This window comes from Zootermopsis nevadensis, unplaced genomic scaffold (genome assembly GCF_977971745.1).
Source record: "Zootermopsis nevadensis isolate Lab colony 2312 unplaced genomic scaffold, Znev_1.0 Znev_ptg000021l, whole genome shotgun sequence".
Taxonomy (NCBI): domain Eukaryota; kingdom Metazoa; phylum Arthropoda; class Insecta; order Blattodea; family Termopsidae; genus Zootermopsis; species Zootermopsis nevadensis.
This window is the reverse complement of record NW_028259153.1, coordinates 10,638,568-10,652,632: the sequence shown is the minus strand read 5'-3', so window position 1 is coordinate 10,652,632 and position 14,065 is coordinate 10,638,568. Positions and strand designations below refer to the sequence as shown.

The following is a 14,065-nucleotide window of genomic DNA, read 5'->3' as shown; positions in this document are numbered from 1 at the left end:
TCAAGTCCTGAAACTCGTTTGAATTTGAAATGAATGGCGCATGCGCATTATTTATGAAACGGATGTTCAAACATGTGCTTGTGGCAGTTGGTTTTGAATTCTTAACTGTTGATAGAGTGAACAGTTTTGTGCTATAATTTTGTGACAATGGATCATATTGCAGCAGATGAGTCATCCTTTTCCTTAAAACTTGATATAACGTAAGTTATTTCATACATATGACCGGTTAAATTGCGTACCTTCTTTGTGTGGTATTTATATATGGAGGGGAAGACAACTTGCAGTATCATAACTTCACACATCGTTTGTGAGATGATCTCATTATCGAACAAAAATAATACATCTGCATAAATTTTCATTATTTTTCTCAAGATATTTCAAAGAAATACTAACAAAATATATAGAGATAGGAATCAGTTGTCTTACCTCCCAGATTCAGACACCAGTATGATAGACTGATATATATAGCATGTGGTGTTGTCACAATTCTAGGGAATTTGTAGCAATCCTACTGGTCATTGATGATGGACTTGAACTGCTGTCCAGAATTGAAAGGTGTGGTAAATGTTTTAAGCAAGTGTGGTGAATACTTTCATTGCAACTGTTAAGCAACCCATAACAGTCAATTATGCACCAAGTAGTTTGCCCATAGTTATAGTAATCCTGCTCTGACTTTGGGAGGTGTCAGCTTCAAATTCCAACCTGAAGATTTGCTGTCCTAATTGAGGTGTTTGTGTCTTTCGTCAGTCCCTCCAGGCAAATGCTGGAATAATGCCTTATATTAAGTCATGACTGTTTCCTTCCATATTCTATCCATCTCATTATTCTTCATATTATTTGATTTTATATAGTGAGCTGCTGACAATCATTAAATCACTCATAAATAAAGTAAATGTGATATTTTACAATGAGGTTGGTGCAATATAATGTGGTTGTATTTGTGTCTCCTTGTGTAGAAAATCTTGAAAGAGAGCTACTCTTTTTTAGTTAGCCATGCACAATCATCGTGTTGTTTCTGTTTAGATTCAATAATTTGTGTAGTTTATAGGGACTTTAAGCTTTTGCAGTATCTAAAACAATAACATCTTCTTGGTTAATAAGTTGCTACCTTCTCTGCCTCCATTATCAGAGTGATGACATCAGTAATTTCCTAATGACAGGTAGAGAAGGTCTCTAAAACACTCACTTTGAACTCTGAACCAAAGCAGCTAATCACTTGAAAAAGCTGTATCACTAGTTGATACATTGTTATTAAGTAACATTCTAACCATGATATACAAGATTTCTCATACTGTGCTTACTGTTTCTTATATCAAGAGCTTTTGCTTCTTTATCACAGAAATTGACTGATAATGCCCATTTTGCTAGGCAATTGACAACCATTATTTTCTTTTGCTGTAAGAACGTATGAAATGGAACAATATAGCAAATGGATAGTATCAACTCTTCCTTAACAAGCTGATTGGTGTAGCAGTAATACTTTTACTTTCAGGAGGTACCCAATTTGAATCTTGGCCAGTTTTTATTATTATTGTTGTTGTTGTTGCTTCCAAGTCTCTTCAGTTGAGTGAGGGTGGATGACCTTGTATGAGTAGGTTGTTTCTGCCTCCTTCCAAATCCTAATCTGCTTACCATTTTTAACTGTTTAATGCTAAAAGTTGAAACAGTTTCATAAATTGAATCCAAGTTTTTCTTCAGTTGAAAGGGTTTATTTTTTTAAAGTAAACTTATTAACAGTTTGAGTATTACTCATTTCATTTGCAAAGATGTATATGTGTTCATTTATGTAACATTTTATGTTTGGTGTTAAAAAGATTCTTACAAAAATTCAAGGAACATGAAAAGTGATTATTTAATTTTCACAACTTTTCTATATTGTCTTATAAGTAAACAAATATTAAACACAGTTCAGGTATTGACCTAACTCAATAACTGCAACATATTCTGGCCTTATCATTAAGATTTACACGTGGCAGCCATTTGTACTTTTGAATTGTCCAAAATGTGTATTTTTACAGTTTTCTGTTCAACACTTTTACTAAAAATTGGAAGACTTTAGTTGAATTGCACTGACCCTTTCAGTAAATTTAGCTGAATTTGGTCTGTTGTTGATGAGTATGTTCTGAAGTGTTAACAGAAATTAAAACCTCATGGATTCCTTGGATTTATTTATTTTTTGCCCATGTTATCCATGCACTGATGACTGCGCTTCTAAAGTTGTCATTGTTGCTGTTAGGGCACCAGTGTAAAAATCAAAATGTTCATAGATATCATACACGCAGAACATACATTTGTCATTCATATATGAATTAAATACATGTATAGAAATCATTTTAAAAGAATGAAGATTGCTGTCTTCTGGGTTGTTGCGCCATATAGTATGGTAGATGTTTACCAATGTTTCAGAGGTCATACTGCCTCTATCTTCGGGGCGATGATACTACATGGCATAACTCAGAAGACAGCAATCTTCATACTAACCGCTGTGAAAACCTCAGATCCTACATTTTAAAAGTATCTTTCTAGACTTTGGGATGGGAGATCATTTAAAATGTGCTTGACCATTGTTTTTACTTTTACTTTTTCCCATAGTTACAGAATTTTTTTCTGTGTGTAAGAGTTGCAGGATAAAATTCTTTATAAGTAGTGATGAATATATATTTTATATCAGTTACTTATGCCTCTTTTGCTATAACGTTTCCAATGTTTTGGTATCTGTTTATAATTTTCCAACAAATTCAAATTCTTGTGACAGAAATACAATCCTTTTTATCAATAATGTTGAATCATCATCTTGTTTTGGCAGCAGGTATGAGAACTGCTGTAGTAGTAGTAGTAGTAGTTCAGAGGTGTGACAGTTGTGGGTGCACCATGCTGAAATTTGCATAGGAAAAAATGGTGACCGTTTTCAACAGTCAATGTTGTTTGTAACTTGTACGTTCAGTAATAAAGCTTTAGTTACAATATTATGTTTTTGCTTACATTTTGTGACCGAGCTTTAAATACATCCCATCTAAGCCCAGTGGGCCTCATATATACGAGATTTTCTATTCAAGCTTCAGCGTAGAGTGACGGTATATACTTTCTGACATCAATGACGGGACAGTCTGTACTTGTCACGTGTTCTCTTCGCCTTGCTCCAGCGGCAACTTCTTCGACATCCGTGTACAGCTATGCAATCTAAACATTTTGTTGCAGGCGTCTGTAAATCCAGATTTCTTTACACTGCGTTTTCCGTTATGAATCTGATCATACACACATAAGGCGGGATACTTTGTAAATTAACACTGTTAAGAATTATATGTCCTTTTGGCGTATAGCCTGGTAAAAACTGACATTGTTTATATTGTGAGATCAGTGTTTGTGTTTTGAAAACAGGCTGGATGCCAGACTTTTAACATAACTGAACGGTTTGGCGTACAATTGAGGCGACGTTCTCTGCTTCAGGGGGTGAATTAGTGCTCGTGGGACTCAACTAACGTATCTGTTAGGCCTGTCGTTTGCTTATGTATACTTTCTAAGTTATTGGCAGTAGTTATTTGACCTTTAGGTTTCGCGTATCAGTCCCTTTGACATTTTACCTGCTTTTGTGGTGTCGTTGGGGTCCAATTCGGGGCCTATATTTTGTTTAAACTCATAGTAGTAAATCGTGAGATTTCAGGTTCTCACGGCGACTAGTATGAAGATGATTGTCTTATAGGTTATTGCGCCGTGTAGTCTAGAAGTTTATCGACGTTCCAGAGGTGTTTTCTGCCTTCATCATCAGGGCCATAAGTAAACCGCGTGAGGCGTACTCATCGCCCTGATGATGGAGGCAGCAAACAACTGTGAAACATCAGTAAACTCCAATCAGACTACATTGCGCAACAAGCCAGGAAAACAATCTTCAGTCGTAACAACTTGTTGGCACGAACTTCCAAGTATGCGCACGTGGGACTGGTCGTTGCACAATTTACTTTGGCTTGCCGTCGGTGTCTTATCTTGTCGGATTATGGGGTATGACATTGTGGTTATCCTGTCACATTGCAAGTCTGTTTCGTGTTCCTTCCCACTCTCAGGTTTGTTCCTGTCCTTGTACGTTGGGGCGGGTGGGTCCGTCTCCATCTTTGTTGAATCGATCTCGTAGAGATACGTCTCGGTTCTCCCCTCATTGAGACGCGCAGATGCGAACGGGAGCCAGTACAGATGCGTAGTTGAGGATGTGTAGTCGCTAGGCAACGCAGCATCCTGAACGAGACTGGAAGGTGGATTGTGATTTTGCTTCTCCCAATGTTCGACAGTGCTGCCTTTTTTGGGTCATCACTTTCATTTGTGTACGATTGGATTTGGAATAGTGGTTGTGATACCAGTGATATGATGGTGCCTGCTAGAAGCTCATAGTGAATTTCACTCCAAATATCGGTCTATTTTACTTGTAGAAGAAATTTACGTCGTTAGCTAGAAATGGCAGCCTGGTTCTACGAGTTATGTGAAGTATGGGGCATCGATTCTTCTGGACACAACGCGGGAAGAGGACAGGGATGAGTTCTAACAGATCGGAACAGCGGAAATTTAGCAATGTTTCCACAACAAAAAGATCTCGACGGAGGAGAATCTATGTCGCATACCCCACAGTACTGTCTTCGTCTTCCCCTTGTGTCATACCTCAGCTCTACCATAATCGTCCTAGGATATCACTCAATGCCCTCAGGTGTCCGCTTTTCAAAATGCAAAAGAGAAAGAAAAAATTTCGTGGTGTTATTGGAAGAAAATCTGTAAGGTTTTTGAAGACGAGGAATGATGGCACTTTAATGAAAAACGAAGAGTGTGTTGCTTAATATGTGCATTATCTGTAACGCGTCTAAACATCGGTGTTCAGATGAATGACTAAAATAATACCTAATTGCTGCTACAAGATGAAATGACAAAACTCGTTCTAACCCTTCAATCTTTTGTCGTGTTGACTGTGATTATTTCCCAACCTTGTTAAAGTGTAAGCCCTACTTATTTTTGTCTTTTGCGTGTGTTTTGTGGTCTGAAACATATTCTCGGCAAAAGCCCTAAAATCTGTTTAGCCTTTGTAATGACTTTTTTCGTTTGTGTTTCGTCTTAGACGTACAATAATTCAGTTGTATCGTTTATTTGTTATGTGGTGTGTATATTGTCCATTTTGACGACTCGAACTTTACAAGAACGAGACATTTAAACCGAAAAAGCAGTACCTTGAATATAATGAACGAACTGCTCTAAATAAACCCCGTCCCATCATGTCACTATTTCGATTTGGTACTGTGAGAAGCCCTCCCCGGCGGCCAACGGTACAAGGGTCGGAGCAGAGTCCGTTTTGGTAAGTTGACACCCACTTTCCACCATCTTTTGATGTTCTCGACACATTATGAAATTGTCTGCGAACTCGAACTCTTAACTGGCAAGGTCTGCCAGACCTCTCGTACGTTTTGTTTAAAAATGTTTTAAATTATATTAATACATTTATGTGAATTTTAATAGTGCTAGAAGCTGAGCAGAACTATTAATAAATTATTATTTACAAATTATTTGTGATAAACAAACAGTAATTTAAGTTACAAAAGCAACTATTTTTGCCAGCCGCCAATTCGAGATTATTTTCTTTATCACTAGACTAGAACTTTTTTCCCATTCCGACCATTCTAACTTTCGGAAATGAAATTCGGATCCTCTTTACTGTCATCGTCCAAGTTATGTAGAATTTCGCAGAGAATTTGGGTGACATCATTGTCACTCCCACATGGAGATGATGTATGGTAAAGTGATCTAATGAAGGACGAGAAGAGATCACAATGTCTGTACAGTTTGTAAATCCTTGATAAATTATCTTTACGAGCTAATACCGCTTCACTATTAAGCTGTGTAGCAAGATCTCTCGCTGTTTCGAACATTCAAACCCTGGTTATGTGGTTCTGAATGGAATCACTTGGATATCTGACATTGTAGTTTTCTGCAGAGTAGTTCATGGACAGACTTGATTTTATCAATTTCACGTACGTCTGAGGCACAGACCCTTGTGCATGCAGTAAAACCCTGTCCTTAATTTGCTGCCACTTACAAGATATATTGCACTTCCCGTGGTTTGTACGTGGTTGTAAACTAACCTCGACCTAAAAATAATGCTACGACGAATAGCTGAAGTACGGTAATAGAGGGTCGTATGGTTTCTTTGTAACCTTGATTGGTAATCTTTGTCACTTGAGATAAACCAATGACACCACAGTTCAGTTTTGTCTTCTTTTTATTTTAAGAAGGGACTTGTTCCCTTTCTCGTCTATTAAATTCCCTTTTTTCAGATTGCAGACGGCTTGGTAGTTAAAACAGAACAGAGTTGACGTCTGAACAACATCCTTGTGCAGGCCCTCCCAACATCCAATTTTTTGTGACAAGAACCCAGTGTTTACGACATTTTGCTTGCCCATCTTTCGGCAGCTAGAACCTTAATGTTGTGAACTTGTCCCGTCGATTGTCTGGTCCTAAAAATACAGCGATCGCGGCCATACCACAAAGAGGTAATTTTAATCGTCTCTTCTGCGTGATGTCTTTAGTATATCTTTGATTGGAACTTTTATTTCTATAGACAAATCAATTCTTTCAGTATCGGAAGTTGTTTCTTACGTACCGAAGGAACTTGTATCTTGGCGCTTCATGTTTTCTGTGTTTTGTGCTCCAGGATACTGTGAAAAGGTTGATATTCACGAAACTGTGTATATGCTCTTAATATAAATGCCTGTGCCCGTCAATTTTGACTACGAATGCGCCCTTCGTGCAATGCGGAATAAATTGAAATTAATTTTTAACTGTGGCGAGGCGACTCTGGTACCAATAAATGCAAACAAAGCTTATAGTCTGTTAATTTTAGAGTAATGACACACAAATATTCATCAACTCATTTATTCAATCATCATATCTGTGTAAGTGCATTACGAGAATGGGTAGACAAGAAAAGTTTGGTTCTGACGTCAGCAGTAACAAGGAATTGAGTATGGGGAGGGGGGGTGTTGCGTGTGCCCTGAGGATGAACGTAATGTTCTTTGAAGTTCCGGTCCATCCTGCCTTCTGGTCACCATCTGTTTTCGAGTGTGAACTGCAAAGTGGTAATGTCTGAAGGCGGGAAGAAGTGTAACAGCAGCTGAATTTTGGGGTTCCAGTGTATTTTTTTTCTTGTAGTTAACAACGCAAAGCATTGATGTAGTGAAGAATACTGTTAAAACTATAATGTGAAGTCTACAGATTATATATATATATATATATCGCATAAACGGCTGCAAGAACTATGCAGCCATCCTTTAATGTTCTAGAGCTATAGTTGATCTTCTTTATGAGCAGTTTAGCTGATCTCTGTCATTTATTCACATGTGTTAGGGCGAATTGGCTGCAGCTGTCATGCATATTTATTGCGTAGAATTGGTAGGGTCTCCGGCGTCCTCTTCAAAAGTGTCATGCTGATACGAAGTATGTAGTTTACTGCCTGTGTAAGGATCGAAATGTGCCACGTATCGTTATCCCCCCTTAGATGCTTGTGTTTTGAAAAATTCTTTAAGATATTGGTGTAACTAGCGAGAAGGATTTATTTTGTATCACATTCTTTCTCTTAAAGTTTGTTTTCCTTCCTGTGGGAAATTACATAGGAAGAAAGGCATGAGATGTGTTTTAGTGCCGGTAAATGGTTGCCCTATTCGTATGGGACTTTAGTCACAGTATTTTATTTGTATTGATAGTAGGTACATTCCATTAGTATTTAATGATATTTACTTTCACCTAAACATCCATCCTAACGTCGTTTACAGCTAAAATCTCGTGTTTCTGGTCCTGAGACTGGTTCTTAGATGCTTCAAGCGAAGGGTAGGTCTACATTCAGATGAGACTTTCAACTTCAGCTGTTGCGTTAATTGAATGCAGTTCGGGCACTTCAACTCAGAATCGAAACAGTACACACTCGTAACTGTACTACTGTTTTCCATTTGTCTGTTCATTGACTCAAGTTGTATAATTTATTACTGAATTTTTCATTATATTCTGACATTAGTCAGTGGTTATATGCCCTGTGCGGAGTCTGAAGTCTTGCTAATAAACAGAATGCTTAATCTACATAGAGTTACGTTCTGTTAAATTAATAATTACGTTTTTTTCTACAGCGGAACCTAAAAGAGTGAAGACAGCACAGAACTAGCTGCGTACCATGGATGTTCTGGTGTCAGTTAGTGTACATTTTTTATTGTAAAATCATTGTTACCAAACCCCGTAGTTATCAGAGCAGACTCAAGTGTCAAGCAATACATCAATATCATAATGGAGAACTTTTAAGTAGTTGGCCTGCACTAACATGGTGTATCCTTCACAGCTGTTCCATTGCCAATTTTCTCAATTAACTAGTTGAACACAAATGGCGTACTTCTCGCCACGGTCAGTGGGTCGAAATGATATTAAGCTGAAGATAATTGTCTGCTTGAAAGTTGCGCCATGTAGTCTGGTAGAAGTTTACCGACGTTTTCGACGTCATTGCTGCCTCCATCATCAGAGAACAGAATTACATTTGACTAGCAAACATCGACTTAGGCGTAGTTATTTATTTTCTTTTGAATTTTCAGTATTATACTTTTACCTGTTTATTCATCATCATCATCAGCAGCAGCAGCAGCAGCAGCAGCTTGCTGCTTTAGTCATTAGATTTAATAATTTAGTTTACATTATTTTCACTAATATTTTAAGAATATTATTGTATTGTTTACCTGTAATTAATAATTTATGCCTACTAAAATTCCATTGATGGTTTCTCATTCTGTGCTACATTCATATTACTTTTCATTGCTTCTCTAAGCGAAGAATGTCTTCGAATAAGCCGCTTTTCGATTAACTGCCCCTTCAGTCTGTCCTGTCTACGCCGATTGAGCGAGAGTGCTCGTATTATTTGATTTTTTGTATTTCAAAGTGATCGGGGGAACTTCAATGGGAGATGGGTTCTATTGCAGTTACAGGGTGTCAATTTGATTGAGGAAGTGTAATGTATCGATTACCATTAACGACTACAGTTGGATAAGTCATGTGGCTGTTGGAATCGAAGTGGAATCTTAAATATTACAAAAGGAACGGAATACAAGGAGCGAATGTACTAACTCCCAGAGTTCCTCTTATGTAATATTCGTTTATTTCTTGTACATTGTTTGATGGATAAAGGAGTTCAAATTATGACAGGAATTTTCGTACATATTGTTTGTCAGTTAGGGTAATAGGATATTGTTTCTTAATGGAAGGATGCCGTTCTTTGAAGAATGCTGTGTGAGGGTGTGGACTGGATTCAAATCTGGTTCTCATGGTGGCGAGTGTGAAAATGACTTTCTTCTGAGATGTTGCGCCGTGTAGTCTGGTAGGATTTTACCGACGTTTCTGAGGTGGTTGTTGCCTCTACCATCAGATTAATGAGTAGATTGGTCTGGTTCCATATACGGACGTGTTGCTGGCTTTTGTGAGCATGGTAATGAACTTTATGGCTCCAAAAAAGACTGATAGTTCCTTGACTACATAGCTGAGCGTCTGTTAGCTTCTCAAGAAGGATTCTGCTTCGTTGTTACGAAGTCAGGGCATCTTTTACCTTAACTATATGTATTTTAAATTATGAAGATCCATTCTCCTTCGAGGACCATGGGTCATTGCTGCATGTATAAAAATATGTAAACTACTTGGATTGACTGCGCTCTGAAACCTACAAGACTGGGGTCACGACATCGCTTTCGTATTGCCCATTGGACTGCTTTCTGTTTGTACAACTAGTCTATTCACATTGTAAATAGTACATAGTTATCCCTTATCTTTTTCGTTCAGTGGCACTAGAATATGCATGATCAAGGGTCACTTCTCGTACTTTCTTTAGTTTAATACGTTCAGTTGTTGGGTTACTTTCCTGTGGATGCGTTGTTCAAATATTACTGTATGAAAAGAAGCGAACAAAATGTTTTTGGTTTTATGCGTTATTTGCACAAAGCGCATAAAATGAATGCAAAATGGGAAGATCGCGTCTGAGAGTCCGCGTGTTTCATCTCAAAACTGCTGCACGAGTTTCTATTTTAATTTGGTGTTGGGGGGGGGGGGGCTGCATTAAAAATTGTAGGGCGAATTTAATTTTGGTGCGTGTTGATAATTCTTACTTTACATAACGTAAGTGGAAGAGACTGATTGGAAGACCTAGGCGTAGATGAAGGATATGTTATATATAGGATGTAAATGTACTGGATTAATTTGACTCAAAATAGCGTCCGTGGGCGGGCATTAGGGAATTTGATAAATGAACCTTCGGTTCCACAAACAGCTGAACACAAATTCTGAAGAATGTCTACTGCATATAAGAAAAACGAAGACCGAGAAAATAAATTATTTCTTCGTCGCGTTATTTTGATTTTAATTGTTTGTATTGTTCCTTGATGCGTGTATTTTGTTTACATTTTATTTAAATTGCCTAGTGTTTAATAGTATGACTTTGTCTTACATATTAATATGTATGTCTACTCAAGTTTTTCTACTTTGTTTCTTCCTACTTACATTACGGTTAGTTTTCGTCCATTAACTTTGCATTCATGTTCGCTAGTTAGTAGCTGCTTGTCTGTTTATCGATCTTCTTAATACTTTTACGGATTAAGCCCATGTGGCCTGTTCCAGTTCAGAATTACTTCTGAAATTGTGAATAATGATTATAATCATGGCCTGTTTCTATGAATCCCAGGACGTTCTTCGTTACCCTTCGTCGTTTTTGGTTATAGGTGGTCTAAACGCGTGAAGCGTGGGTGTCAAAAACGCATTTGGGGAATTCCTTCTAAGATCAGAATTTTACTCCCATAATTGAATGTTGCTTTTCATGTGATGTTATATAAACATAATGTTGTGTTTTTGCGTTTATTAGTGGCTTTCCACTACAGAATTGTGCTGCTTATTTTGTTGTATTTTTGTAGTATTTAGTTTATATTCAAATACAAAAGGACATTTGTTCATGATTACTCTGGATATAATTAGCTGAAATGTTTGGTTCTCGGGCCATGAACGGCTATGATTAATTGTGTTTTGCTGAACGAATGCCTACTGTGTGTGGCCTACAAGTCGCAATCTGGCACGTTTCTGCTACACGTGCTTTCTGCTAGATTATATTGTTTCACAAGGTAGACGAATTCCTGTGTCTCAGACTTGCTCTATAGTTGTTTCTAAGAACCCTAATTACTTGTTCGGCAACTGAAGCTGACTTGAGTTATTTCTAGAGGTTTTTCTCATAGTCTATGAATTTTATATTCTTCACGCTGATCGTTTCTTGTTTGTTTTTAGCCAGAGTAGTTTCTTATCAACCACAAAGGTTTTCTCGTGTTGTTGAAAATGGTAGAATGTAGAAACAAACGACACGTACTTTTAAGTTATTTCCCTTGCATTTTCTAGGAAGAACTGAGGAAAACACGGACAAACCGTCATTACAGATATTCCATATCCAGAATTTGAGCTTTGAAAAATAGACGAATAATGAAACGGTGTAGTAACTACGAGCAACACACGTGTAGCGTGTAATATGTAGGTTACGCGTATAACAAATCTACTGTATAAATTTAGCCAATGGATGCGTTATTTTTAGCAGGCTGCTTACCCATATATCATGTGCTGTAGAATTTGAAGCAGCCAGTATGTACTGCACGTAGGAAATACCTTCGGGAAATGGGGTTTAAGTGCGTGGATTGGATTAATCTGGATCGTGGTAGGGACCGGTGACTGCTATTGTGATTACGATAATGATCCTTCTACAAAAGGCGGAGAATTTATAGAGTACTTGAGGGTACTGTTAGCTTCTCAAGGCCTATACTTCATGGGCTTCGTGTTTCTGCCACCTCAGAAGTTGTGCCACAGTAATGATTGTGACGTCCCGTGGCTCAAGCACAAAATCGTTCGGCTCACAAGTTTTTGAGGGACAGATGGATACACACGGCCATAATACTATAATTCTTTGTTTAGGAAGTAAGTAAAGTATGCAAGAACGGTCTGTTTGTAGTTATACGTTATGTGCCTAATCATTGACCACATGATGTGATATTGTGACTCTCATATGTTCTCTGCCTACCAACATTTGTGGTCACATTTGATGAGGATGTTCCTGCACCTCTCCGTGACTCTCTAGCCGACGGTGTCAGTAGAGTGGAAGGACTCATCAATCCGCCCTACCACTCTGGTGTAACTTGATGACGAGCCAAATTGCTCCTCTTTACATCCACACAAGCATCTGTCAGCTTAATGAAAGTGGCAGATGAATCGTGGGTGACAAACAAATCAAATGACATAACATGACCTGTGAGAATGTGCAAGTGATAAAATAAAAGCTCATTTTGTAATTATTAAATCGAAGAAGAATTCGTTGTATTCAGTATCTTACTTTATGAATATCTGAGTTGCGTGTGGAGAATCGTAAGACCTCGATAGCAATATTCCACATGGAAAGAACTCCTTGCGTTTACAGGAAACTTGTTCGGAATATGAGCTGAAATAACAGCTGGTCTGTGTTACTCTTGGCTCTTAACGCAGGAACCACACCTATGACTCGGGAATCCATTCAGTCTGACATTATTCCACGTGGAACAGAAAGGAATTCTTAGGAAATTTGTACGTCTTTTTTCTCTCTTCGTTGATAATTTTAGATCTTGTCTCTCTCAAATGTCTGCGTCCTTTCCCTCTTATGTTCTATTTCCTCAATATTTTGTTTTCTTTTCTTCTTTATTTTGTTGTTTTTTGTCTTCCTGTCTTTTCTATGTTTCGTGTCGTATTGGAATGGATTCACTCTTGGTTGACAGGCAGGAAGTCCCCTTTAACTGTACAGACTCATTTAATTTTAGTAAAAATAACTCAAGGCAGTGGTGTCCAAATTGTTGGCCAGAAGGGTTATTTTGTTTCCAATTTTTTATAAAAGCTGTCCCACTACACGTCATGTAGCCACTTGATGGGAGAGGATATAGCTCCTACTCATTCTTAACCTCGGCACTATTCATTCTTGCATTGGTCCATGGTTGGGTTCTGCTTTCACGTATTTATCACGCAGATGCCATAACGAACAACTATCTCATCAGCAACCCAGTTGTAATATTGTCAGCATTTCGAAATTTTCTTCGAACAGTGTTTGCAGTTTTAGTCATTAATGTTGTTTCGCTCCGCATGAAAAAGACAGTTGTATTAAGAATAGACGCAGAAAAGTTATTGGAAATTGAAATTCATGAGCTTGTGCTTGGTATCCAACTTAGCAAATGATCAAACCTTGCATCTGTATCAGGTTCAATTCTTCTACAAGTACACGCGAGTAACCATTCCGTGTAAACTTCCATGAACTTACCCCTTCAAACACTCTTGTTTAATGCAGTTTTATCTTCGCTGCCGAGAGAACCTTCTGGTTTGAGACATTTAGATTGTTCGCATGATAAACATTTTTAGATGGGCTATACAGTCTACTTGCCGTTTAGATGCCGTATTCCGTGTTACTTTTTTTCTGTCTTAACACGAAATCCTATATTCTCTCGAACTTTAATGAGGAATTGCTGTGGATGTAGCAGTTCTCTGCATATATCGAATGTATTATTAATTTGACAATTTTTATGTGTTTTAAGAGATGATATTTGGTTCAAATGAGTGATAAAACTATCAGTTTTATATTTAACCCGAGATAACCTTGCATTCGTAGTGTGATAATCGGTGATGACAACCTCTGATGGTACTTTTACCTTAATTACTATTAGCATAAGTTAAATGTATGTTTTGTTGTTACAGCACAAGTCCTAGTCAGTTGCAGGATGTTACCTTGGATCCAAATATGAGTGCAAATGCAACCATTCCATGTAAGTACATCATTTTTACATTCAGATATTCTTGAAATTCTTTTGGTTCACTTCAGAGTCCAGTTTCTGTTGGCTGTTAATGCTCTAGTGCAGTGGTATTCAACCTTTTTTGTTCGCGTACCCCCATATATAATTTCTCTTCAACTTTGTACCCCTGAAGTTGTTGGTGTATAATTAAAGTTATACACAGTGTATTATCTACATCTTAAATAAATTAC

At 37.7% G+C, this 14,065-nt stretch overlaps 1 protein-coding gene across 3 annotated transcripts in view; it reads left to right on the top strand.

The window, feature by feature from the left end:
- Positions 1 to 14,065, top strand: part of LOC110827140 (uncharacterized) — a 68,793-nt gene that overhangs the window by 22,144 nt on the left and 32,584 nt on the right. Inside the window, exons 1-2 of one of the 3 annotated variants that reach the window (XM_087353177.1) lie at positions 70 to 200; positions 13,780 to 13,847. In XM_087353177.1, coding sequence (XP_087209303.1) covers positions 148 to 200; positions 13,780 to 13,847 — 121 coding nt within the window. In that variant the 5' untranslated portion in view covers positions 70 to 147. Of the gene's footprint in view, positions 1 to 69; positions 201 to 4,118; positions 5,327 to 13,779; positions 13,848 to 14,065 lie in introns of those variants that run through there. The other 2 variants (XM_087353176.1, XM_087353178.1) reach the window with 2 other exon arrangements.